Source organism: Borostomias antarcticus (genome assembly GCF_949987555.1).
Source record: "Borostomias antarcticus genome assembly, chromosome: 12".
Taxonomy (NCBI): domain Eukaryota; kingdom Metazoa; phylum Chordata; class Actinopteri; order Stomiiformes; family Stomiidae; genus Borostomias; species Borostomias antarcticus.
Window position 1 is genome coordinate 9,801,773 of NC_140245.1, and position 27,988 is coordinate 9,829,760.

The 27,988-nt window shown below is 45.6% G+C and overlaps 1 protein-coding gene across 1 annotated transcript; it reads right to left on the reverse strand.

The window, feature by feature from the left end:
* Positions 1 to 7,393: 7,393 nt before the first annotated feature.
* Positions 7,394 to 27,420, reverse strand: LOC311316024 (integrin beta-1-like). Its single transcript, XM_084446764.1, has 10 exons — positions 27,319 to 27,420; positions 20,995 to 21,061; positions 20,615 to 20,700; positions 18,721 to 18,940; positions 18,168 to 18,349; positions 17,757 to 17,959; positions 16,675 to 16,913; positions 14,682 to 14,904; positions 10,474 to 10,706; positions 7,394 to 9,404 (listed from the first exon to the last, which is right to left on the reverse strand). The coding sequence occupies exons 2-10, from the start codon at positions 21,059 to 21,061 to the stop codon at positions 9,322 to 9,324; spliced, it is 1,536 nt and encodes a 511-aa protein (XP_084302890.1). The 5' UTR covers positions 27,319 to 27,420; the 3' UTR covers positions 7,394 to 9,321.
* Positions 27,421 to 27,988: the final 568 nt, after the last annotated feature.

Here is a 27,988-nt window from a genome sequence, read left to right on the forward strand (position 1 = left end):
GTCATCATAGCAAGGGGTTAAATTGAAATTTAAGGGATGGAGACTGGGAGCACAGCTCACAGATATCAGTTTTAACTAGCTTCCAAACCTTGAGCGGGTGGAACTCTTGTCGGCTCCTGAGCTAGTATTGTGTGGATGGTTCACACACACCTAGCCCTTTTCAGTCCTGTAGTCGCATTGAATAACTTATTTAGACGCGTTTTGTCCGAGTGAATTTATTTTTCCGAGGTGGGGGGGTGGGGGTCTGGCAAAATTACTACGCATTTTGGGGCATTATTATTACACGCTTTTAATCGAGAATTGATCGATGTCACCATGGGCCACATACATTTTAGAATACACTGTAAAAAAAAAAAAAAAAGTAACTTTCAAAAGGGCACTTGCCTTGTCCAGAGGGCAAAGGGCAGGTGCTCTAGCACCACCTCGTGTCTACCTGTGCACGTCCCTGCATACAGGTCAGTTAGGCTACTTACTGTGATACCAATATTTCAAAGGTGCCTCCTTAGCTAAGGCATACATTATTTAAAGGATAGCCTACTTTCCTAAGGGCAGTCTGAACCCATAGTAGCCTAAGCTGTCCCTTAGCGATGCGCTCCGTTCATCCCGTTATAGTTTTATCCCAACTAGAGGAAGATTATACTTTTAAAAAGGAGAGTTGCAATATAGTGCACAACTATGTACCCTGCCTGCGCAAATTACATTATTAGTACAATAAACTTTATGAAAATGAATGATGAAAACAATGTTTTTGTAGCCTACATAACACATCACGGGAATGTTGTCTTTTACAATTTTATTGAACCAAATAAAATATATGGACTATCCATAATATAAATCCAACCTACTGTAGACCCATAGTAGGGTAGACACAGGTAGCCTAATTAATTAAGGTCCCCTTCAATTTAGTGTGTCACAGCCAACTCGTGCTTGTGTATAGGCTACATCATGGCTGCATTCCTTGTATTGAACGAATGGCGACGCCGTCCGCGTAGCCGTTTAGTTCGTGTTAGTAAATTCATCAGGACCAACTTCAGTCCTCTGGAGGTCCTCTTGGATAGCGCCATCCTCTCCAAATACAGGCGTTCTGAAAAGTTGGCCTACCTCCGCAGGATGACCTGCCACCCATTATATTGTGCTTAATTCATAGATAGCGCATCCTAGAGTAGCCTAATGTCTATCAGAATGTTCTATGACCCATTTTATTGTGTCCTGTCAGATAGGGATGTCGACAGATCCATGGTAAAACACAATAATGGATAGTAGGGCATTCTGATAGTCATTTCCTACCTGGATGTCTATCAGAATAACATAATGGCTTTTTAACGTTTGGGCAGTTACTGTTTCGTTGAACGAGAGAATATTATTATTATATTAACGCCAAATTCAGGATACTCATGCCGGCACCTACGTTTGAACGGAATGCTGATAAACTGATAAAATACCTACTACACTGTCAGACCTGTAGCTAAAGTGCCAATCAAGCGATTTACAGTGAATTTAGAACTCACCTGTGACTCACAAACTGGAGGAATAATCAAATAAATGAACAAAAAAAAGAACACTTGTACAATTTGCTTTTTTGTCTTTGATATAATATATTAGGCTATAACTTTTAAGAGTGGTAAGACAATAAGGGACAAAAATAGAACAGACAAGAGAAAGAACAAGGTATTCACAGAAGAATGCAGGATAATTACAATTAGTGCAACAGAGTACCCAAGAGCTAAAAAAAAAGAAGAAAAAAACAATATAATTATATATTGGGGGGTATACAGTATAAATGCTAATAACTAACTGCTTACCAGACCCCAGCCACTCATACACACCAACAACAAATTCTACCGACATTGGTCGTGTGGTGGTCTATGTAAATCCATTAATTGATTATGACTAGCTAGCTTGTTAAGCAGGTGGGCAGTCGGCTAATTTAGGCTCAGCTGTTTGGCGCTGAGACTTACTTCACAACAGAGACAAATAAATGCAAGTTATAGTTTGGCAACTGAGGCTTAGGGGGCAAACAATACACTCATTTCGTTTATGTGTTACCTGGCTGGTAGCTGTCATCACTCGGGCACTCTGGATGGGGAAAGGGCAGTGTGTGGTTGAGGCCAGAGAACACCGTGATGCAACACCAGTCAGGTGTCGGCTGCTGTGCAACGCTGATGTCCAGCCCCCCCAAAGATGGTCTTCAGGTGCAAGCCCCACCCGGACAGGACATGGCCAGACAGCAGTATCTGATCATGGATGGCTGTGACTGTGTCCATGATACAGGCAGTGCAATTACATAACATGTCAAGTATACTGTACAGTAGTATATAGTAGTGCAGAGTAAGTTCTCTATTGTATAGACAAGGTGTTCAATTGCTCAACTGTTGTCAGGTGTTGATTCAAGTGATAGTGTACAGTAGTGCAGAGTCAGTTGTCTATTGTATAGATGAGGTGTTCAATTGCTCAAGTGTTGTCAGGTGTTGGTTCGAGTGTACAGTGGTGCAGAGTCAGTTGTTTATAGTACTCTGGTTGTACTATACATAGGCCCTCACTCTAATTATAACAATGGCACACATGCCACCTCCTGGACCAACAAGTGAACACGTGACACCTTGTCTATACAATAGACAACTGACTATGCACCACTGTACACTCGAACCAACACCTGAGAACACTTGAGCAATTGAACACCTTGTCTATACAATAGACAACTGACTCTGTACTACTGTATACATTACATGCCTCTCTTCTTTACAAAGATGGTCACAACCACAACATGTCCTGAGAGCACATGCAAAATAACAACTTATGGCTACTTTTAATGTGCATGTCTGTATGTTTAATAAAGCATTTAGGAAAAGTTTCAATCAAGACTTGCGTATTACCTATTCTGTTGAGTACTATGTTTACAATTGTTCATTCATGATATTATTACAATTGACCTTTCAAGTCTGCCTACACTTAGGTTACTTAGCTAAGAACCATTTTAATTACAATTTACTTCTAAGGGCAAATACTTTACTTTCATATCTTCATATCAATATAATATTAAGATCCTAGTAGATGTCCAAATAACCCACTGTGTCCTGGTTCTACTTATTCACCACCCAAAGGGAAGTGCAAAACAGCAAGTCATGACCTTTATCCAGAAAGAAGAAAGAAGTTGAACCCATTGCAGCAAAATAGCTAACATTACAGGAATCATCAGTGTAACTACTTTAGCCACTGACCGCTACCATTAATGTTATGGAAGCTGCTGCTAGTTGTTGTGAGCCCATGAGCTTACTGGCTATCCCGCTCTCATTGTGCTCAATTAGCATTGGAACTGTAGTGTCCGGGTGACAAGACCCAACTTTATTTATCAGACATTACCGTGCAACCAGTCCCGCACAGAAACAAGCCAGCCAACACACATAAGCCAGGCTTGACCTGGCCTGGTTCAGATATTAGGGTAGGTCTAAAGAATAGCCCAAAAAACTTCTTTCCCACAAAACTAAAGTTCCACAACCATCCATTTCATTAATGGGACACATAGGGGATATGAAAAAAACATGGTTGTGTTTTGTTCTAACTTGGGTATGGGTATCTCGAAAACTAAAGCCTTTTTTGAGGACTTGCTGCTAGCCTATAGGCTATAGTGATAGCCATGTGAGACCATACTGATCTGTGGAGCGTAACAGAGCTCTCATATTGCTAATGCAAGGCTGCAGGTTGACCAAATGCAGCGCTGCTGTCTGAGAATGCATTTCTCAACACTAAACCGTACTACCTACTGGAGCCTTATGGCACTTACCACCGTTCCCTGACAGCAGGTGTCCAGCAATCCCAACATTAACATTAGCAGCCATCTTGATGTGATGTTCAGAAGAGCAGGACATCATTTATGGGTAGAAAATGCTTGAACTGGCAAAGAACCAGACATTCTGAAATGGAGGTGCAATGACTGTGGAAAACATGAGGTCTAGGTGTCTTTTTTTATATATGAAACATGATACACAATTACATATACACACACACAGAATTTAGGTATGCATTTTCTCATCCAAGCTGTCCTCCTCCAAGGGAAGCCAGGAGCAGTGGGAAGACTCGTCAGCGGTGCCCAGAGACCAAGTCCAAGTGCTCAGTCCTGGTCAGGGACAGGATCTGTTCTTCTGCATGTTTTTCATATAGGGTTCTTATAAGAATGGGGGAAATTCTTGCGAACACGGGGAGAACATGCAAACTCTGCACAGAAAGGCCCAGGAGATACCACACCTGAGTGCAACCCTGGGGAGATATCCCACCCGAGTACAACCCTGGGGAGATATCCCACCTGAGTACAACCCTGGGGAGAACATCCCCAGTGCCGAGAATGACCCACGGACCCAGGACCTTCTTGCTGTGGGGCGACAGGGCTGAGTATACAGTATCACAACAGTTAGCTCACAGTTCTCAGGTACATACAGAACTTTATTTATTCATTTTATGCAGCCTTCTTCTAAATCTATGTGTCATGCGCTTAGCCGGTATGATTATCAGAGACATGTTCAGCCAAACCAATGAGCAACATCTGAACCAACCTGGTGTCAAAGTTGTTCCACACTGCCAGTATATATCTGTTAAAGACATTGCTCCCGACCATCCAGAGGCCAGAAATGAGGGGTGAAATCTTTTAACTGTTGTAGCCACAGTACTGTTGGTTTCTGCTACATCAGGAGAATCGGATCCATGAATATAATTCAAACAATTACAATTTCCTAGCCAATACAGCTGTTGTTTTTTTGGGTTGTTCGTACACACACATTGTGTGAGTTTATTATTAGGGGCCGGGCAGCCTCAGCTGCCGGAACCATCTTGTTTTTGCCAATTTCTTCTTCTTCTTCTTTCTGAGAAGTCTGACTTACCATGAATGAAAATTCACCAAAATTTGCACATAGGTCCAGCCCTATGCCAGAAGTCCTCAACTGGCATTCGGGGCCAATAGTCCTGATGGTGGCGCTACAGCAACTGTCTAAAGTTTAAAACGTAAAAATAAATCTTAACAAATCAGCCATACATGCTATCACCTTGCAACCACCAACCAACCAACCTGTAGGCCCAAGTGAGCAGAAACTTCCATATATGCTTTGAGCTGGCTTGGATCGACACATCAAACTGAGATTCTTCCATGCGACCATGGAGTCCGTCTTCCTATAGGGCTGTTAAATTTGGACCCTGAAGCCCACCCTGCAGAAGTCTCTGGATGGGTGCTACACCAGAATGCTGAGTGTGGTACTAAATGTCAACCAGAACGAGCATGTTACCAACAAGCATCTGTATGGGGGCTACCAAAGCTGAGTGAGAAAGTGGCATCCAGGAGGATGAAACTTGCTGGTTACTGCCACAGACACCATGACCTCCCAGCCAGCAAGCTGGTGCTCTGGGAGCCAACACATGGGCACCGATTAAGAGGACGTCCCACACCAACATACATGGATGTACTGAGGAGGGATGCAGGAGTGGAGGGTTCTGCGGAACTGGCTGGATGAATGGAAGACCGAGATGATTGGAGACTTCGCTGTCAAGCTCGTCTGAGGACGACCTAATGATGGCAGGAATTATCAATCAATCAATCAAAGCTTTATTTGTATAGCGCATTTCATACCCAGAGGCAAAACAATGCGCTTTACAGAGAACAAGGAAGGTGGGCATACGTCCCACCCCTACATATTCCAGAGGGAAGCAAAATCCAGTATCACCCGGGGGCCAGAAAAGTGAGCTGTAAAAATTCTTCCCTGACCCCTCTCAACAAGGCGATCGAGCAAGCTCCTGGAGTATGTTTGTCTAACGGCTTAGAACATTTATAAAGCAATAAATTACATTAAATTACATTTAGAGGCTAAAAACATCATAGGAGAGACATTGCAAACACTGGTGTATGTCAGTGTGTGCGTGAAAGTGCCTGGGCCCAGATAGAGACAGTGGTTGGGGTAGGGAGGGGGTAGGAAAAGGATACGGATTAGGATGAGGGGAAGGGGATCTGAGCCCAGGACTGGTATATGTCTGTGTGTGTGTGAGTGTGCCTGGGTCCAGGTAGAGGCAGGGGTCTGGGGTAGGAAAAGGATATCCACCCGAGTTAGGGTGAGGAGAAGGGGGACTGGGCCCAGGTCCAGGCCTAAAGCCAGAAGTGGACTGGTGTATGTCTGTGTGTACGTGTGTGTGTGTGTTAACTAAATGCTACGACATCCACAGCAGACACAGGGGTATATATCGGACTCAGGGTGGTCTGCTGGTGACAGTGGTCAATTGACACCCCAATAGTTACACTACATCATCAACTGTATTTTTGACAGTATTTTGAAGTCTGTCCCCTCAAACTACTGCTGTTCATATGGGAAAAAATACACTACCCACAATCCTATAATCCCTCTCCCAGGCTTCTTCTGGCCTTGGTTTTCCAGTGTTTGGTGAGGGGATGTAGCTGAATGAGGCAGGCGTGGACAATCAGCCCAGGAAGTCATTAAGCTCTTTAACCCACAACCTGTGGGGTTCGCTGGGAACTGCAATCCCACAGCTAGCGAACACTTTGTGGCACAGGCGGCCATTTTGGGCTGTGAGTGCCCCGGGTTGCCACGGTATTCTTTTAAAATCCAATCATGTTTTTCCATGTAAAAAAAAAGAAGTGTGCTTACGTACAGTAGTTGTACCGAACCAATTTCAACCAATAATATGACATCCACCAGTTCACTGTGTGGCCAGGAGAGAAAAGAGCTGTGACCATGTCACAACCTCAAACCTTGTTCCCTCTCCTAACTAGCAGTTAACAGGAAAACATAGCCTGCACCAGTTTTGGTATATATGTGTCCACCTAGACCCTCATATATTTACCATTTGTCTCCTTCCTCCTCTTACTTCGCCCAGTCCCGACCCAGTGCTGCGCAGCAGCTAGAATTTCCACCTTGGAGTTGTTTCAGGTGCAAGTCCTTCTTCAAGTGGAGTGATGTTTCAGCACAAGTCCTTCTTCACGTCCTGCTTCGTCCTTCACTCCGAGGTGGAAATAAATGTTCATGGGAGCATACCTTAATGCATGTTGTATGAGTGAACCATATTTCACACCCTACTTTTATCCATCTAACTGTTTTAGAAACATACTTCAGCTCCCAAGTATAACTTTCTACTTCCCCGGTCTACTGATTCATTATTACTTTTTCTAACCTACAGTACACTTGTAGGACCCAACTGTTAAGTCCCTGACTTCCTGTGTGAAGGTGTTCATGTCTTTTGACTCAATTTTTTATTTTTACAGCTCATATATTAAAACGAAACACCATTCAGCTAGAAAGTACTGTACTCAATCTCGATCTCGTTTTCACCCAACAATAGGGTGATTCTTTCTTTTCACAGACTAAACACTTTGTAGTTACTCATGAAATCAAAACACTTAAAATACAATGCCAAGTTTCGTTTATAGGATTTTATCCTTAGACCAAGTTACATTTATTACTTCTATGGTCCACTATTCAAGGTTACAGTGACGACTATTCTTAAAACACTTAAAATGCCAAGTTACATTTATGATATATCTTCAGTTACATTTATGGCCTACTAGTCAAGGTTACACTTAAGACTATTCTTTAAACACTTAAAATGCCAAGTTACATTTATTACATATTTATGACATACCTGTATCTCTAGACCTACTGTAGTGGTGGTTGGGAGGTCATTTCACTAGAAACACTTCAAAAACCAAGTACATTGGTTAATTTGTAACTTATTTTGATGTAGCCTTTATTTAGGGTTAGTTGAGGCCGGTCTCTTCTAAACATGTGAGAGTAACTATAGGCAGAGATGAGCAGGCACTAGTCCTAACCAACTTTATTCTCAGTTATGCTATTGGTGTCTTCATGGATATGATCGCATATGATTGGCCAAAACACAAACACAGGTGAGACCTGGAACTGGTCACGTTAATACCACCACAACATGCAGTGAAATAAAATATTTTATAAAGGAATGCTGTTGAGTGTGCTTTGGACTAAAACTTGAGATAATAGTATTTCTCACTGGCTATTTCTTTGCCCCTTGAGAATTGATCTCAAACAGCCTATTATGTTTTAAAGAAGCACAATATCTGAACCATGAAGTTAAAGGTATAATATGTTATATGTGGATTAAAATAAACATTTTTTCCAAAATAATACATCCATAGGGCTTTGCGAAGGCTGTAAAGAATAAAAGTATTGCTTTTCCATAAAAAATTATATTTTGAAGGACCGACAATGACACTCTGTTGATATCATACCAGCCAATAGTATTACAGTGTTGGTACTGCACGCTGGGTTGCCAGGTACTATTCTAGCTTCACCACTGTGAGATTAGCACTAGCCAGCTAACGTTATACTTCCATAAATGAGCAGCATTATAGATGTTGGTTAGCATCAAGTGTGTGTGCGACTATAAAACGGCATCTTTTCCGTCCACTTCCGCTCACTCTTTTCAGCTAAACGTTTGGTAAAATTGCAGTTTCGTCGTCCTGCTTCTCTGCCTGAGCCCCGGTTAACCGTACGATACGAATCTCAAAAGCTCAGTGACCGAAGAAGGGGCAAAACTCTGATAAATATCGGGCCAGCCTTTGCTTGTTGGACGGAGTTTATGGAGTTTCATGGGATAAATCAATCAATCAATCAAAACTTTATTTGTATAGCGCACACTTTATTTGTATAAAGTCACATGGTGACATGGCTACTTTTCTACTAGACCGGTAAGCTAGCTAACTAGCTATCGTTAGCTCATGTAAGCTTGCTAACTTAGCTAGCTAACGTTATCTTTCTTGGAATCTGCATAGCCAGACCTAACGTTATCTCCACACTACAGCATCTAACATAACTTATTACATGGCACTCTGAAATACTTGACTGTGATTACTGATTAGTGTAACGTTATGTTCCTCTCGGAGTGAAGATTCTCTGGCATTTTGTGGTATGTAACTTGGCTAGCTAGGAATCGTTTGCTAGCAAACACTGCTAGTGGTGAAAGACCACTAACGTTACGTTACCTTTTGTGTGTTAGGAAGGTGCATGTTTGGAAAATTGTCTGCTCGCTTGACCCGATCTGCAGGTTGTAACGAACCTGGTAACCAATACGTTGTGTTGTTGCAGTTCTTATCTTTAGACACTAGATGGGGGAAATAATCCACATATAACATATCATACCTTTAAATATGGAGATCAGATTAACGATATTGGGTGTGGTGAAAATCTGACTTAGAAAAAAATGTAGCAAAACTCCGCAAGTGAAAACATTCCAACAGAAAAAGTGGGTAAGCAGTGAAATGGAGGAAGAAAGCAACAGAGGGGAATACAAACTTAATCAACCTTACTGAGGAGTTTTTGAACAGAGACCTCTGAACAGAGCCTGGATTGCGTCCATTATACTCCATTCTGCACTTGCAGGGCAGTCTGGGGGAGCAGAAAGAATGGTACGGTCAGTGTCAGAAGGCTGTACTAGAGGCACACGTTTTTACTGCAAAATTCAAACTCTAACAAGTCAATATCTGCAGTGTACAATCCCGTTGTAATGAGTCAAAACCACTAATCAAACAGTCAATAACTACAAATAGTGCTCGGAGAGCATGAATGCATTTTGTGGCTCTGTGCACATGCACATGTGTGCGAGCAGGACATGTTTGCTATTGCTGCATTCATTAGGTTGAGAGCTTTCTGCCAGTTCAAACCTTGTGTCTCTGTGACCTGTTGAGACATGGCAGCTTCAATTCCCCCCATTGACAATGAATGGGGGGAATTATTCTCTCTGGAGCCTTGAAAATCGGTTTAGTAGTTTTTGCATAATCCTGCTAACAAATAAACGAACGGACGAACAAACCAACCAACACGCCACCGTAAACATTACATCTCACCCAGCTGTCGCTGGGATGGAGGTAATCAACAATCTAGTATACTTAAAATATCCAATCACTTATTTTCTCTACAATTCCCATTCCCAGCATGCAGCAGCACTCACCACATCACCGAGTCTCCACCACTTGGACAAAGTCAACCATCTTATTTTGAAAGATATTGGCTAGCTACTGTAGGCAGTACAACTAAGACATTCCCCGTCAAAACGATTCCTCCCATAATGCAACACCACCTGCAGCAGCACTCCACCATGAATATGCTTCCAGTATACTTAAAAACCTTGAAGAAGGCTAATGCAGCCGAAGCACGTTGGTTACTATAATAGTGCTTTTACACCAATTGCCCTACAAGAGTAGCTGAATACCACTGTCTACCCTGTCTTCTCCACTATTCTAGCACCTTGACTGGGCTGCGAAGTAGCGAAAGAACTGTTCTACTGCCTCCCAGTGCCCTTAAAAAAACAGCCAATCATAGATATTCACTACAATTCTCAGCAAGCACCTGCAGTCCCAGAGTGTCTCCTCCACTTACAGCAGTGAAGTACTACTTAAAGGAATGTGCCTTCTAACCATAATGCACCACCAACAACAACACCAGCAGCTACACTCACCGAGTGTCTCCACCACGTGGACCTCCTTCTCGAACTCCCTGACGGCGTAGCTGTAGTAGAACCAGCAGTCGTTGGCCTCTCTCTCTTTGCAGTAGGACAGTGGGTAGCTCTGGTAACCTGGCTCGGGCAGGTTGTGCCGGTCCTTGACCCGGATCAAGTTGATATCACGGCATTCCCACTCACATGTGTTCTTCTTCTCACCCGTCCCAAAGGCTAGGCACTGCACACACTCCCTGTGGAGGGAGCAAGGACAGATATATTTTTATGGGAAGGATGGGAGGAGTCATATAAGACTACATACAAGGAGAAATATAATTGGATACCATGTCCCATCCCACAGCAGTTCGGTGTATTCGGCCTTCTTGCAGACCCTAAGTGGAGTCCTATATGGGGGTCCTGCAGGGGACTCCACTGTCCTATTAGAGGACTTCAATGCACACGTGGGCAATGATGGAGACACTTGGAGGGGCGTGATTGGTAGGCGTGGCCACCACGATCTGAACCCAAGTGGTGTTTTGTTGTTGGACTTCTGTGCTAGTCACGGTTTGTCCATAACAAACACCATGTTCGAACACAAGGATGCCCACAAGTACACTTGGCAACACCTTAGGCCGAAGGTCGATGATCGATTTTGTTATCATATCATCTGATCTGAGGCTGTGTGTCTTGGACACTCGGGCGAAGAGAGGGGCAGACCTGTCCACTGATCACCATCTGGTGGTGAGCTGGGTTCGATGGCGGGGGAAGTCTCTGGACAGACCTGGAAAACCCAAACGTGTAGTGAGAGTGAACTGGGAACGTCTGGAGGAAGAGCCTGTCCGGAGAGAATTCAACTGCCACCTCCGGCTTCTCAGGCATCCCTGTGGAAGTTGTGGACATCGAACACGAGTGGTCGGTGTTCAAAGCCTCCATTGCTGAAGCTGCGGCTGGAGCTGTGGCCTGAGGGCCATAGGTACCTCAAGGTGTGGTAACCCTCGGACACCGTGGTGGACACCGGTGGTCAGGGAAGCCGTCCAACTGAAGAAGGAGGCCTTCTGGGACATGTTAGCCCGGGGAGACCCCCGAAGCAGTTTGTTGCATTCACTAGGTCTCTCAGTTGGGAAGTGGGAGGTATTCAAGGCATTTAGTGGGTCTTTGAGTGTATTTTCTGTTCTGTATAGTGACCTCCTGTTTGTTTGCTTACATGGTTTGAAGCACGGGTAGCAGCCAGTGAAGGGTTAAAATCCATCCAGTTACCTGACAAATAGGCAGGGCTTCGGGTCACGATGTAGACATAAGCGGACAGACCTGAATTTTGGACACATCCTATCGATTGTCAGGAGTGTCACACGCCAGCGGTTTATAACCTGTGCTAAACTGTGGCAGCTCATGCATAGTGTGGTCACTGAATAAATGAAACAAACCACGAGTTATGACAACGCATGCTCTTCTTGATACCCCGTTCGGTGGGGGAAAACCAAAATAACTGAACACAGTTACAGGGTATTGACGGGCCCGGAGGGGTGCGGCCTCGGCCGTGACCAAGGCAAAGCAGCGGGTGTGGGAGGAGTTCAGAGAAACCATGGACAAGGACTTGTGGTCTGCAAAAAGGTGTTTCTGGAAGACCATCCAACATCTCAGGAAGGAAAGCGGGGGACCATCCAAGCTGTGTACAGCAAGGATGGGACACTGCTGACCTCAACTGAGGAGGTTGTTGAGCGTTGGAAGGAGCACTTTGAGGAACTCCTGAACCTGACTAACCCACCCTCTAAGATCGAGGCAGAGCCGGAAGATGTGGGGTGAGGGGATCCCTACTTAGGGCCATCCAATCCCTGTACACCCAGAGCAAGAGCTGTGTCTGTGTCCTCAGAAATAAGTTTCCTTTCCGGTGGGGGTTGGCCTCCGCCAGGGCTGAGCTTTGTCACCAATCCTGTTTGTGATTTTCATGTTTGTGATTCACGTTCTTAGCCGGTAGACAAATATACTCCTGGAGCTTGCTCGATCGCCTTGTTGAGAGGGGTCAGGGAAGAATTTTTACAGCTCACTTATCTGGCCCCCGGGTGATTACTGTTTTTTTTGCTTCCCTCTGGAATATGTAGAGGTGGGTCGTATGCCCACCTCCCTTGTTCTCTGTAAAGCGCATTGTGTTGCCTCTGGGTATGAAATGCGCTATACAAATAAAGCTTTGATTGATTGATTGATATCGAGGCGTAGCCGTGGGGAGGTGGGTTTGCAGTTCGGTGAGCTGAGGATTGCATCGCTGTTGTTTGCAGATGATGTGGTCCTGATGATATCATCGGCCTGCGACCTCCAGCACTCTCTAGATCAGTTCGCAACTGAGTGTGAAGCAGCTGGGATGAGAATCAGCAGCTCTAAATCTGAGGCCATGGTTCTCAGCAGGAGGTTTGTCCGCTCCGAGTAGGAAATGAGTCCTTACCCCAAGTGAAGGAGTTCAAGTATCTGGGGGTCTTGTTCATGAGTGAGGGAACCATGGAGAGGGAGTTTGGCTGGAGAATCGGAGCAGCTGGTGCGAACCAATTTTGAGACTGGAGATGAGGCAGGAAAAATGTTAGCATATAGGCTAAAACAAATAGAAAATAGACAGATAATCCCAGCAACAAGAGACATGCAAGGCATTCTACATTGTGATTCAGCATCATTAAATTAATCCTTTAAATATTATTATACCAAATTATATAGCTGAAGGAAGAAAGTAAACAGATTTGAATATGATGCATTCTTTGAAGGATTCTCCCTCCTCAGAGTGGATCCTGCTGATAGAAATGTACTTGAAGCTCCTGTCACACAAGATGAGATAGAAACTGCTATAATGAAATTGGCATTGGGTAAAATCCCCGGCGACGACGGCCTAAGTATTAAATTTTAGAAGCGCTTCACAGATCAACTTGCGCCCTTCTTCTTCTTCTTATTCAATGAAATATTAGAATCTCCATCTCCATCAATGATGAAGAAACTTGGAGGGGCGTGATTGGGAGGCATGGCCACCACGATCTGAACCCGAGTGGTGTTTTGTTGTTGGACTTCTGTGCTAGTCACGATTTGTCCATAACAAACACCATGTTCAAACACAAGGATGCCCACAAGTACACCTGGCATCAGAACACCTTACGCCGAAGGTCGATGATCGATTTCGTTATTGTATCATCTGATCTGAGGCCATGTGGCCTAAAGAGAGGGGCAGAGCTGTCCACTGATCAGTTCAGTCATCTGGGAGAGACTCGGAGTAGAGCCGCTACTCCTTTGCATCGAAAGGAGCCAGTTGAGGTGGTTCGGGCATCTAGTGAGGATGCCTCCTGGGTGCCTCCCTAGGGAGGTGTTCAAGGCGTGTCCGGCTGGGAGGAGGCCGTGGGGTAGACCCAGGACTAGGTGGCGGGACTACATATCCGCACTGGCCTGTGAGCGGCTAAAGATTCCCCAGGCAGAGCTGGTTGATGCTGCTAGGGAAAGGGATGTCTGGGGACCCTGCTGGAGCTGCTGCCTCCGCGAACCGACCCCGGATAAGCGGATGAAGATGTATGGATGGATATTAGAATCTGAATCCATGCCACCATCTGCTGTATGTGCAGGGCCATCATTTCATTAATACTGAAACCAGGTAAAGACCCAATACAGCTGGGTAACCAGTATACTAAATTGTGATTATAAAATTCTATCAAAGGTTCTTGCCCTCCGTTTAGAAAAAGTGGTTCCATCTATTGTTCCCCTAGACGAAGTGGGCTTTGTACCAGGTCGCTCATCCTCAAATAACATGTGGAGGGTCTTTCAGGTCATGCTCGAACTGGGTTAAAGCCCTTTATTGTACTCCTAAACTGGAACAAATCTGAACTCTCATACTTTTAGTTCGGATCTCAGGGGATTCCCTTTTGTCTGGAAACATAACAGGATGAGACACTTGGGTATTAATATATATATATATATATATATATATATTAATATATATATATATATTAATATATCATATATATAGTATCTGATGTATGAAATTGAGGTATAAAGTGACGTGTGAACTAGGTATCGCCCTTGTCTCTCTTGTACAGTGCAGTGGGCAAGACAGCTTGAAGGAGGGCAGCTTGGGTGAGAGAAATGAAGAGGACAAATTTAATCGGCAACCAATTCATTTTGTGTGTGTGTGTTCTGTGTCGCCGCCCATTTCACGTGTGTTGTGTGTCACAAGCTTTAAGATAAAGCCTTCTGGGTTCCCGACTCACTTGGTCTGGGCGCAGACGCCAGGGCAGGTGGGGCAGATCTCGCAAGTGGGGCCCTGGAACTTGGCATCGGTGCACTTGCAAACGCCACACTCACAGGTGCCCCTACCATTACAGATCTGCTTGTTGGCCGCTAGGCAGGTGGAGGTGTCCAGGGAACAGTCGCAGGCACTGCCCGTGTAGTTGGCATCGCATACACACACCCTGCACTCGCACCGTCCTTGCCCTGGTAAAGGAAGGAGGGGCAGCAGAGATTAGATTAGAGATTACATTAGATTTTAATCTATTTATCTACAGGCTGCTTTCTCAGAGATGAAGCCAAACCGTAGACAAACATGTGTATTGGATAACATCAAATCTATATATGCTAGAAATATTATAACTATTATATTATAATTATGCTGGAATATGAAATGTAATGAAATTTAATGTAATGAAACCTGCTGCTGTGTTGACTGAATAAACATTCTTTCAAAACATTTATTCAACTAGAGGGGCTTGCACTCAAGAGTGCAGACCTCCGTCCCTGCCCCCCTCAACTGCTCTCCCCCTTCCACGTCCCCCTCTACCTTTCCTCCCACCACCACCTCTCATGTGCTGTGCTCTCCTACTGGCTTTTTGAATTGGTTACTGTAACACCACCTGTAGTTTCCTCTTTCTGCTTGACATCTTTCCTCTCCAATTTCCAAAACGTTGCTAGTTTTGTGAAGACTTCCCATTCATATTTATTAACAGCCAAGTAGAGCAGTAGTGGAGGGAGGAGTGGGCTGGTTCAGAGTCTGCAGACAGTAGTTTACAAGATGTATATTTGAGATGGAAGTTATACAGCCAATGACATGTTAAATCTATAGTCTATAGCCAAGATATAGTTTTCTATGAAGTCAATCATTTGAATGTGACACTTTATTTTCATCCACCTGAAAGTGTCTGCAGTTTACTTTGAATGCTTGAAGTTTACATTATCGTTTAAATGCAAGTTGAGACATTATTAGTCTATATAACAGGTGTCACTGTGTTGGCTGTAGGCTACATAAATCATCATACTTCACACTAACACAGTATACAGTACATAAAGAATTAAACATGGTAATTTAGTGGACTCTATTGAGGTAGCCTACAGAATGCATCGCTTCAACTATCCACACGAATGAGAAATATAACGTTATGGTGCATTCCATTTGTCTCAGGAGGTGCGAGTGGGAACTGGCAATGGTCACTCCCGAGGTGAGCGTTCCAGTTGCAACGACTGATCTCGTTACCAACGTAGCTCTAGCCTTTGTTAGCAAACAAGTTGATAACAATGCACTAGGTGGTATTGTGCGCACAAAACGCCATAATCAGCAATAGCTTTAGCAGCTTGTTTGTCGCTCTCTACACTGCAGCCAGTAGTCTCGTCAGGCGCAAGGCGACATTTAAATATTGCCGATTTAAATAATAACACTGCTGCAGCATCTTCCATCCGCCGGACGTAAAAATTATGGTAGGCGGGCTCTAGCGTTCTACCTTCTGGATCGAGCTGAAAAAGTAAATAGACACCAGCCTGTTGACGCAAGCATAACTGATCATGGCTGGATCATGGATGTATTATAAAAAGTGGATAAGGCATGCACAGATGCAATCCAATGAAAGTTTCTTAGAGGCGAATGGCCAGGAACAGCCAGTTTTTGGCGTAGTGGCCAAGCTTGGTATTGCAAGTGGCGCCAAGAACCTGAAACCTATGAGGAAACTGAAACCTAAATCCCCCACTACACTGAAGTTACAGTAATATGGGTACTGTAGAGCCACCCATGAATGAATTATGGTCAATTTAATGGTGAGTTCCTTGGCCCATGCTGCACCCCTCCACCGAGTTTCATGCATATCGGGCCGGTAGTTTTTGTTTAATCCTGTCCGCCAACAGACACAGACAGACAGACAGGGGTGAAAACATTACCTTCCGCCCTGCGGGGATTTGCCCCTGGGGCGGAGGTAATCACAGACGAGCAGGAAGTCTCACCTCCACACAGCTTGTTGTTGGAGCGGTCACAGTTGAAGTTGTCACACTCGCAGAACTTCCCGCTGTAGCGTTCCTCTAGGATCTCCCTATTCTTGCACTCGCACGTTCCGCACACACAGTCCCCGTTGTTGCTGCAGATATCCGTCCCGTAGTCCCTGCGGCAGTTGGCATCCATGTCATATGCACGCACTTCTTCTGTGCTGCACTCGCACTGTTGGCCGATACGGCCCTCGTTACACCTTGGAGACAGGGGAGGCAGGCATACTGACTTGAACGTGTAGTTCGTTGACATGATGCATATACAGTAGCATGAGGATAAATCCAATTCCCTACACCACACACAGGCATTAGGAGAAAACTAGTTAGCATGTATGAATTTTATCTCTGTTACAGTTCGGGCTTTGCCCTTCGCTTCCACCTCTGCTGCCACCTGGAGCCCCAAACTGGGCCTGCACTCCTGCTCTGGACTAATTGACCGGTTTGATCCACCTCATTACTCACACCTGTGTCAGCACACTCACCTGCTTCCTGTTAGCCGATCACAAGGCTATATCAGCTCTGCTCTCCTTTTTCCCTGGGCCAGATCTTCATTTGACAAACGTCAGTCAGGTTTTCTTGGGACACTCTTGTTGTGCTTGCTATTCTTTGAATACTTTTCTCACACCCTTTTTCCATCTGCCTACAGAACCGCTGGACCATTGCACGGAGCCTGAGCCCTGTACCCCACCTGGAACCTGGTCCTCCAGCTGAGTCCTTTTGCTGCTGGACACACTTTGTTCTCATTATGAATAAATTCTTTCTTTTTTGCAACAGCGGTCTGTCTTGTTCTGTGGGGGTTCTTAGCCAAACTAACCTAACAATCTACTAGAAACTCCTGAGAGCTATGTACCAAGATATGTACTAAGTATAAACATCATAGGGTTATTTGTTTTTGAGCTATGGTGCCAACAAGATGCTCATCTAGCCACCCAAATACACACCCAATCCCCCCCTGCCCACGCGCACACACACACACACACAACAGTGATCACCCTACTTGCACGCCTTGTGGCAGCGCAAGTAATAAAAGTAATGTAACGTACCTGCAGGCCCCACACTCGAAGGTGCCGTTGCCGTTGTGGCAGAGCTCACTTTTTGGCTGCCCGAACTTGTGACAATCACACTCACAGATGAAGTTGAGTACGATCTCCACCTCCTCAGTGGATCCCAGGGGCTTGATCTTGATGGTCTTCTGCATGTCCCTGTTCGGACACTTCCGGAACTCAATGGAAATCTCAAAGGACACCTGGAGGAGAGGGTGGTGACAGGTTTTAAAGGTATATTACACTCAAAATACATTTGTGATGGAATCAATTGACAAATGCACTGACACTATCAGAGAAGGCCACAAGCAAGTTTGCTTTGATTTCTTCAAGTAAGGGAATCATAAAGGTTGTATTTTAGAACAGGGGGCCAGCAGAGCAAAGCATTGTATTCTATATGCCCTCACTCACCTCATCTCCAATTGAGATTTTGGAGCATTTTCTGCCATTCTGCCCTGTTTTAACAACGCCGTTCTTACAAATAGACTTGTATGTGATAGACACTCCCCTAGGCAGCTTGCTGTTCTCCAGAATTACTTCAGACGACAGAGAGTCGGCAAGTTTGAACTTCAGGGAAAACGTCTGGGGCTCACCTGGTGAAAGAGAATGACAGAATAAGGGGATGGAAGTCTTCATAGCAAGCTTTTCTTCCTCTGTCGCTCGAGATTTTGATACGTTTCACTTTGTACCAATTACAGCAAAGCAACACTCCAAACCGGTTCACCGTTTTCTCTATTTTGCATCATTGACTTCATGTGTCACCAGAACACTTGTATCAATACTAAATAGTGCCCATCTCAACCTGCTTACCCGTACAGTACATGTGCTTATCCTCACAAGTCAATTTCAGATAACCAAACAACATCTACAGACCACCACCTGTCCTCACAAGCTAATTTGTACAAGAATCTACTGTGCAACACATGACCTATGGGAGGCATTTGAACAGGAGCGGAGCCTGTACCAGATCTGAGGTTGAGGGCGAGTTTCTGGGGCTGGATCTGGGTGATCTGCTCCGGTGGCAGCCTCTGAGCCCCGTCCGCCAGGGTGGTGACGGGATTGTTCTTCAGGATCCTGGTTTCTCCCCGGGGATTCTCAATCATGGAATCCTTGCAGCCTCTCTTGACCAGGGACTGCATCTCATCACAGCGGACCGAATTGGACTCACCACGCTTCAGGAAGGTCTGTAAAAAATAAGAAAAGATTTGGTGGAAGATGGAACGAAAAGACGAGGAGTTAACCTTTTTCCTTTCAAAACTGGCTCATGCCTGTCTATGGCCTGGGGTTGTGTATTTTCTAACGAGTCCTTAATTCAGCACTGCTTATGCAATCTGGATAAACAATTTGATATGTAGGCTACTCTCCTTAGGTTCTGGGAACTGATTAACAGAGTACAACTCTTTAGAATCAGAATACGTTTTTATTGGCTGGGTAATTTTACACATACTAGGAATTCACTTTGGTCAGTGGTGCATAACACTAAAACAACATTAAACAGGGCGCAAGGACAAGACGGGACAGTGCAAAGACGGGACAGTACAAATGAGCGGTCTAAAGTACAAATACAAGTACAATAAACAAATGGAGTGCGGTGAGTATACAGTATGTATGCAGAAAGTAATGTGTGTTGTAATGTGTGTGCAATGTGCAATGTTTATGAATAGGAAACACAAGATATCTCACAAGGCGTGGCAGTGGGAGCCACAGACAATGTTCCAGAGTAAAAATAAAACTGTCCTTGCTGGCCTCATTTCTGTCCGTGGCTGTAAGCCAACGCACCTAGAATAGCAAATGCTTCCCTCCCTGGTTTCCTCCCTGGCTGCCTTTGCCCCATTGTTGACCTGCAGTTCTATGTTGCTACCACAAGAGGCAGTGGTCCCAGAACCTGCAGTTCTATGTTGCTACCACAAGAGCATTTACCGTTTTCGGCCACAGGAGGGAAGCAACAGGTTTAGATAGACAATGGCCGTGTCCGAAATGCCTGCTACCTGCTATATAGCAGGCGAGAAGTAGCATGCTACTTCAAAACTGTGCCTGCTACCTCTCGCCTGCTATTCTCGCCTGCTATATTGTAAAAAAAAAACTGCGAAAAACTTTGCATAGTCCAGAGCATGCTATTCCAGATGCTATGTCACTGTTCAGCGAAATTTTCAGGACAGCTGTCATGGCCGACGCTAGGAAGCAGTGCATTAGCATTGTTAAGTACCTGCCATCAAATCACGATTCTGTAAAATATATCGTTTCGAAAAAATATTTCTTTATCCAGGCATCTTAGTTTTAACAGTTTCATTATAGCGGAGCAGGTTATATTTGCTCGTATGTGGTATTTATTCTGTTCACAACTTCGCGATCGTACAGCCAGGCTACAGAGCTCCAGAAACCGTGGGGTCCACAGCCCCCGACCCAATATGACGCGAGGGGGCAGAGTCTTGCCACCACGCCACGGACCCCACAACTCAGCCCCTGAGTGGGCTAGAGACACACTTGTCTTCACCGGTGGGGGCGGGTGGGTAGCCCGGAGAGGGCTCCACTGCCCCCGACCCAATATGACGCGAGGGGGCGGAGTCTCGCCACCACGCCACGGACCCCACAACTAAGCCCTTGAGTGGGCTAGAGACACAGGGTCTTCACTGGTGGGGGCAGGTGGGTGGCCTGGAGAGAGGGACACTGTCCACAACCAACTTTGCAATCTCACAGTATTGTATTACACCTTTATCTACTGGCTCTGAGTCCCAACAATATCCAAAAAGGACATCCTGACGTTAGCCAAATAAAAAAACTCAGCAGAAATATACTGATGGAACCTGAGCCAAAAGATAATTTGAATGTTCATGCAGAAGCTATGACAAAGCACTTACAACATCTGTGCACCATCCACATTTTTCTGAGATCTGGATGCACTCCCCACATGACTGTGCATTGGCCATGATGCAATCACTGCCCTCTGAAAGAGAGAGAACACATTTCATTTCAGAGTATAACTTGCCAATTTATTGTGTTATGAAAAAACTGTGATGAAAAAACTATTCTGTAATCCAACCCAGGCTCTCTTGCTGGCTTCAAAACACAGCATTTCTTCAGATTAATCTAATTTCAGTTACCACACTGTTGTAAAAGGAAGAACATGCAAGTTATATAATATTGTATTGAGTATAATATTGAGTATTGGGAGTGAGGCATATTTTAAATTGGTTGCCTCAGAAAAAGAGTCATCATATAGTTGTTTGTGATTCCTTACTTTGTTGCGCACTGCAGAACCCAAGGACTCCTAAAAATGTTGCTGTACAAAGTAGCCTCAAATCCATCTGCAATGAGACGAGAATAATAAAAAAAAAGAGCTGGTTAAAAGATACTGGATTGTGTGGCCCAGATCCCAAATTAGATGGCAATATACCCTTCTTTCAACAGAAAACAATTAAACAAACAAGGGGGGCGTGGAAGACACCTTCTCGTGGTGCCCCCCGTCAGTAGCTGCAATTAACCGCCGTAAGCGAAGCAAAGTCTACCAACTGAGGGCCACCCCTGCCACAGGCGGGGAGAGCAGCCAGCGGAGCTTGCTACCAACCCAGAATTCTGCAGCTGAACTCTGAAGTGCTCACCCCCAGTAAAATCGACGTCTTCGAGCACCTGGCCTGCACCACCAAGGCCCTCGTCATCCTCCTCCAGGAGACCCACTGGGTAACAGCAGATAAGCTAGGTCTCCCAAATTTCGCACTACCCTAAGCAGGAAGCATGGCCTTGCTACGTTCGTCCATCAAAGGTTGAACTGGACTCTTGTCGACCAATCCCCGACTGGCTCGGAGGTTGAGTGGTTGTGCGTGGACGTTGGCGGCTTTAAAATCGTCAACATCTACAAGACTCCGCCCTCGCAAATCACACCAGCATATCTCCCAGTCTTCCCCCACCCCTGCCTCTATGCTGGTGACTTCAATTGTCAGAACGAGGATTGGGGATACAGCACCAATACATCCGACGGAGAAAACCTGGCTGCTTGGGCAGCTAACAACAGCCTGGCACTGTTGTACGATCCCAAGGGCGCAGCCAGCTTTGTCTCAGGTCGTTGGAAAACTGCTAGGAATCCTGACTTGGCATTGGCAAGCGTCTGCGTTGACAACCGGCTCCCTGATAGACGCGTGCTAGGAAAGTTCCTGTGATCCCAAGATTGACCATCACTGATAACCATGCCTAAACTCGTGGACCTTGTCTCGAGCACGCCGGTGAAGCGATGGAACTTCTGAAAGGCCAACTGGAAACACTACGGTCTCCTTACCCATAGATCCATGATGTACCTCCCACCACCTAACACCAACAACGTGGACGAGGCGTACCGGGAACTCTACTGCATACTGGAGAAAGCGGCTAAAAAATCCATCCCACGCAGACGTCGCAACAGCTACAAACCGTACTGGGATGCAGAGTGTGAGAGTCTCTACTGTGCCTTCCTCTGGGGCCTGCTGTCTTGACTCTTAGCCGAAGGAGACAAGGAGGGGGCCATTTACTCCATCAACGTCACACACTCCAGCCGCAAGGCATGGAGCATCCTTAACAAACTCACTGGTAGGTCCAGACACTCCCCTCGTCACTGCCCCATCTCTGCAAACAAAATCGCATCACAATTTGTGAAAAGTGGGACATATGAGGGAAAAGAGCGCTAATTATCACGTCTATTGGCAAAAGAAGTGTCTGACCTCTGGAAGGCCACAACTCCTAGCGGCAGTAACATCTCTGGCGAATTCACACCGGAGGAGTTCGCTGCTGCCCTCCAGCATGTAAAGCCAGGGAAAGCTCTCGGGCCTGATTCTATCTGCCCGGAGCTTATACTCCATGCCGCGCCTGCCTTGAAGTCCTGGTTAAGAGTGTTCCTCTCTTCCTGCTTGTGCCAAATAAAGATCCCCCAAATCTGGAGAAGAGCCCTAGTTGTCGCAATCCCTAAGCCAAACAAGCCTGAAAGGTACCGCAAGAGTTAACGCCCCATCTCTCTGTTATGTAATCCCTTCAAGATCCTCGAGCGTCTCATCTACGCCCACGTTGAACCAATCATTGACCCGCTGGAGCAGGCCAGGTTCCGACGCGGGAGATCGACCATAGATCAAGTCACTTTGATGACTCAAGACATCGAGGGCAGCTTCTTGGCTAAAGGCCGGAGCCGTCTTTATAGATCTGACAGCTGCCTACGACACTGTATGGCACCATGGCCTCATCTGCAAGCTGCTCCGCCTGCTGCCGGAAAGGCACATGGTCAGCATGATCATGGTGCTTGTCCAAAATCGCAGCTTCACCCTCACCACCGGTAGCGGACAGCGAAGCAGGCTGCGACGCCTTAAGAACAGCGTCACCCAGGGATCTGTCCTGGCCCCCCTTCTTTATAACATTTACACCTACGACCTGCCGATCACAGTCTCCAGGAAGTACACCTACGCATATGAACTTGTGCTGGTGTACTCAGCTGGAGACTGGCAGGCGGTGGAGGAGACCTTGAGCCAGGACATGCAGACACTAGCGGCATACCTCCAGAAATGGAGATTGAAGCTCAGTGAGGCAAAGACGGTGTCGGCAGCCTTCCACCTTAACAAGGAAGCCAAACGTGAGCTCCAAGTGCACATCGATGGAACACTCCTGCCATGCAGCGCTGAACCAACCTACCTCGGCGTGACATTGGACAGGTCGCTCACGTTCCGCCGACACCTTGAGTCACTGCGCAAGAAGTTAACAGCTCGTGTGACGTTGATGAGGCAACTGGTACGATCAGCTTGGGGCGCCGGGGTAAAAATACTGTGTACGGCAGCCCTAGCCCTGGTCTACTCGACCAGTGGATACTGTGCACCGGTTTGGTGCCGCACCCGCCTCATCGACCCGCCTATCAATGAAGCCTTGCGCATCGTGATGGGATGCCTGTGACCCACTCCTGTGGACAACCTTCCCATCCTTGCAGGCATCTAGCTCACTGGCCTCCGCCGCACAAGAACCACAGCACATCTCGCTTGCCAGACCATGGAGCCTAACCATCTGCTCCATGCCAGGCTCACTGTAACAGCGGAGCTTCCCCGGCGTCTCAAGTCGAGACACCTTTTTGTGCCTACCGCACGGGATCTCCTGCAGCAATGCAGAGATCTTAACATCAGGAGGCAGGATGGGTGGACCACACTGGCGTGCGGAGTGGGAGGCAAACACCTCCAGACTCTGTGATTTCATCCTGGCCGCCGGTCCTTCCCTTCCCGGGATGGATCTACCCAAACTGGCGTGGGTGAGACTTAATCGCCACCGGACCAGCGTCGGACGCTTCCGTTCATCGATGCACAGATGGGGCTTGGTATCCTGTGCGGCGTGCGAGTGTGGCGCCGAGGAACAAACCGCAGACCATGTCATCCAGGGCTGTCTGATATGTCGAACACCCAATGGAATGCATGGCCTGACGGTTGTAGATGACGAAACGATGACATGGCTTCTGGAGGTGTCCCCGGATATATAGCCCGGTTGACCCCTCACTCAGGCTCGGGGTGGTAAAAGGATAGCCCCTCGGCCACGAGCCTGGGGGGGGGGGGGGGGGGGGAACATCGAAACACACACACGAAGAAGCAGAATTAAACAAGCTACATTTCTACATAGTTCTATAGCTCAGGAGGTAGAGCGGTTGGCCCGATCCCAGCTTCTGGAGTGTGCCAAAACATCCTTGAGCAAGAAAATGAACCCCAAAATCGCTCACGTGCACGGTGGTGTCGGACCTAGTACTGTCGCCTCACAGCAAGGTCTCTGGGCCTTTCTGTGGGGAGTTTGCATGTTCTCCCTATGTTCGATAGGGTTTCCTCCATAAGAACCCAATACGAAAAATATGCAGAACAACAGAGTTCAGTCCCGTCTCTGTCCAGGATTTAGACTGAGCACTTGGACATGTTCACCGGCTGGTGGCTGCTCATTGCTCCTGGCTGCCTCTGGAGTAGGACGGCTTGGATGGGTTAAATGCACAGGATCTGACCATAAGGCAAGGGGTAAAGGTCGGAGTGAAAGGATGAACGTGGAGGTTTGGGGTATAGTCCCATAAAATCATCCCCACCGGGGCCTTGGACCCCGATCTCCCGCGTGGGAGTCCATTGCTTTCACCGCTACTCTACTTGTGCAATGGAGATTGGCGAGTTGATTTTGGTGTCCTTTATTTTGGTGTGCTGGGACTACTGCCTCTTGTGGTGCCAACAGAGAAATGCAGGTCAACATTCAATGAGGGAGGGAGGGAGTGATTGCTAGAAAACCTGTCTGCCAGCTCTGGCCTGTCCCCCATCAGCCTGTTCCTCAAGGTATTCTTGGATGTGTGTAGCAACCATGTGTTTCTCCAAGACTGTAGATGCTGCCATCGAAAACCGAAACATCCATTTCACATGTCTTATATTCTCATCAACCCCAGCACTGATTTGTTGAGGAAACATTTGCACGATTATATACTAAAAAGCCTAATTAGATGCATTCAACTTTGTAGCACGACAAAATGTCTAAAATATTCAAGAGGGTTAAATACATCCTCAGTACCACGGTAAACAGTCCTTGTGTAGATGTGTGGAATAAATGGTAGATATTGTAATATTTCTGGGTTACAGGGGAAATCAAACGGTTCAATGCCTCTCTTTTGCTGTCTGGACACAATGAACCTATGTCAGCTTGGAGGGTGCTAAGTCTCTTTGGACAGGACATTGATGGTATACTGTATACTTGAATCATGACTACTTGAATATGACTAAGTTACTTATGAATAGCCCATTCTTGCACAATCTAGGCATGCTTACTGTTATACTACGTGTTTACTGTAATTTTGTCATCTGTAACTTTGGATTTCTTACTCTGTTTAGATTCCATTTTAAACTAAGGAGACCTTTAAAACATTCAGAGAGTGGGAGAAGGGAATGTTGCTATTGTTGTAACCTTTAGAGAATGCTCCTTGCAAATCCATTCTAACTTAAAGGAGAATGCTCGTTTTTGACAACCTGGACCTTATTTACGGCATATTATAAGACGTTTGACTCACCGAGATAACTTTGGTGTAATTTGGAGGGCTGTAGAATAAATTTAAAATCCAGCGCGAGCCAAGTATATCCATGTAATGGCGGCAGACGGGGCACTGAGAATGCAGCTTCTAAAAAATCTATTTTCTGCCGCGAAACGGTTATTTTCATCAATCTGTCTTTATGAATCGCTAGTTGTGCTTACATAGAGTGAGGGCTTGTTGTGGTTTTTCACATGCCTCTGTAATATGATCTTTAGAAATGTCTATAGAAACGAAATACCTTCCCCACTTGCTCCAGCACGCATGCGCACAGCGCGCAAGCGTTGCTCCAGCACGCTGTGCGCATGCGTGCTGGAGCAAGTGGGGAAGCTATTTCGTCCGCCGCCATTACATGGATATACTTGGCTCGCGCTGGATTTTAAATTTCTTCTACAGCCCTCCAAATTACACCAAAGTTATCTCGGTGAGTCAAACGTCTTATAATATGCCGTAAATAAGGTCCAGGTTGTCAAAAACGAGCATTCTCCTTTAAGCAGAACTATAAAATGTTCTGGCTATGGTAAAGTTTTGTAACCTCAAAGGAGTAGTAAAGGGAAAATCATGTTTAGCCCTGTTTTAAGGTTACTTATGATCATATACAATGGTTCAGATCAAAACGTTGACAAAACTAGCACTTTTGAGAAAGTTGATAATTGCTCTACTACCGTTTAGGTCATACAATGGATGTGGGTGGGCACCTTGAAAAATCATTCAAAAACATGTTAAACTCTCGATTTCAAAGACAAGAAGCTGACCGAGTTGGTAATTGGTGTCTGTTGGTGTTCTGACATCAAATTCACCGCAAAGTATGAATCCTGTAGGGTTTTATTGATCATTTCATGAAATCCATTGACTTGTATTGACGCGACCGTTGTAGATGTGTAGATCAAAGCGCAGAGGGGATTCAGGAAGCGGAACTACTTACAGTAGCTATTGTTATTGTTTATGTTGCTAGGCTACCTAGTTTGCGGAAGTTTACACACGTATGTTCTGCGACTAAATAGTTCTATGCTAGATATTTTAAAAAGCCTTTCCAGATTAACTAGAATCTTACTTTATGGCGAATTATATGTCAGAACGCCAACTAACACCTCGGTGAGTTTCTTATCTTTGAAATTGAGAGTTTAACATGTTTTTTGAATGATTTTTCACAGTGCCCACCCATATCCATTGTATGACCAAAACGGTGGTAGAGCAATTATCAGACTTTCTCAAAAGTGCTAGTTTTGTCAACTTTTTGATCTGAACCATTGTATATGATCATAAGTAACCTTAAAACAGGGCAAACATGCATTTTCCTGTTACTACTCCTTTAAGATCACGTTCCTAAAACATTTACTTGCTTACTTACAACCTACACAACAGAATTTCAATAACGTTCCATTGTCCCAGAACATTCTGGGAACCAACCCAAAGTACGCATCCAAGTTTTCCAAAGCGCATTCCTTAGCCCTTTTGTCGAACCCCTTGCACTTTATGAGAATCAAGACATTGGGTTGAATAAATGACACTGGTTAAGAGTGAGGAACTTACTGTAATAAAAAATGTCAGGGTTTGTTGTATCCAGTTCAAAACACACTTTGGAGCAGAATCCAGCTTGTCCAGAACACGTTATGGCAGAATCTTTCTTTCAACAAAGTGGATGATGAACCCCTCTCCAGAGCCCCCTCTCCAGAACCGCCCCCAGGAAATGCTGAACGCACTGTCCTAGAGGGTGAAGATGCAAGTTCAGGCAGACAAGTAGTGTGAACCCTCTGCTCTGAGAATCTTTCTTTGGGTGGGTGGCAACTCACCCTAGAGCCTGGTAGCCCTAGTACAAAATGATTCGGCAGAACAGACACTTACATAGACAAAGAGAGAGAGAGAGATAGAGAGAGAGACATACATGTTTCACACAGATGGACAACTCATGGTGTGTGTCAATGTAGAATTGCATCATAAGAAGCTAGACTATCCCCTTCTGGCATTTGATGTTTTGCAAACAAAAGCATTACATACGACTTTATCCTCCTGCCATACCATCTGCTGAATTGAATTTGCATGATGTGGCTAGTGTAGCAAGGCTGCAGGTTGACCGAATGCAGTGCTGCTGTCTGAGAATGCTCTAATTTCTCAACACTAAACCATACCACCTACTGTAGCCAAATGGCAATTACCAACATTCACTGACCGCATGTGTCTGGCAATCCCAACATTAACATTA

What these genes read in the sequence shown, in the direction of transcription:
- LOC311316024 (XM_084446764.1), bottom strand. Translation starts at nt 21,061, where the DNA reads ATGGATTTGAGGCTACTTTGTACAGCAACATTTTTAGGAGTCCTTGGG. An exon ending in GTGGATGGTGCACAGATGTT is followed by an intron (nt 18,941 to 20,614) that starts GTAAGTGCTTTG and finishes TATTTTTTACAG; the next exon opens with ACCTTCCTGAAGCGTGGTGA. An exon ending in CAACAACAAGCTGTGTGGAG is followed by an intron (nt 14,905 to 16,674) that starts GTGAGACTTCCT and finishes TTCCTTTACCAG; the next exon opens with GGCAAGGACGGTGCGAGTGC.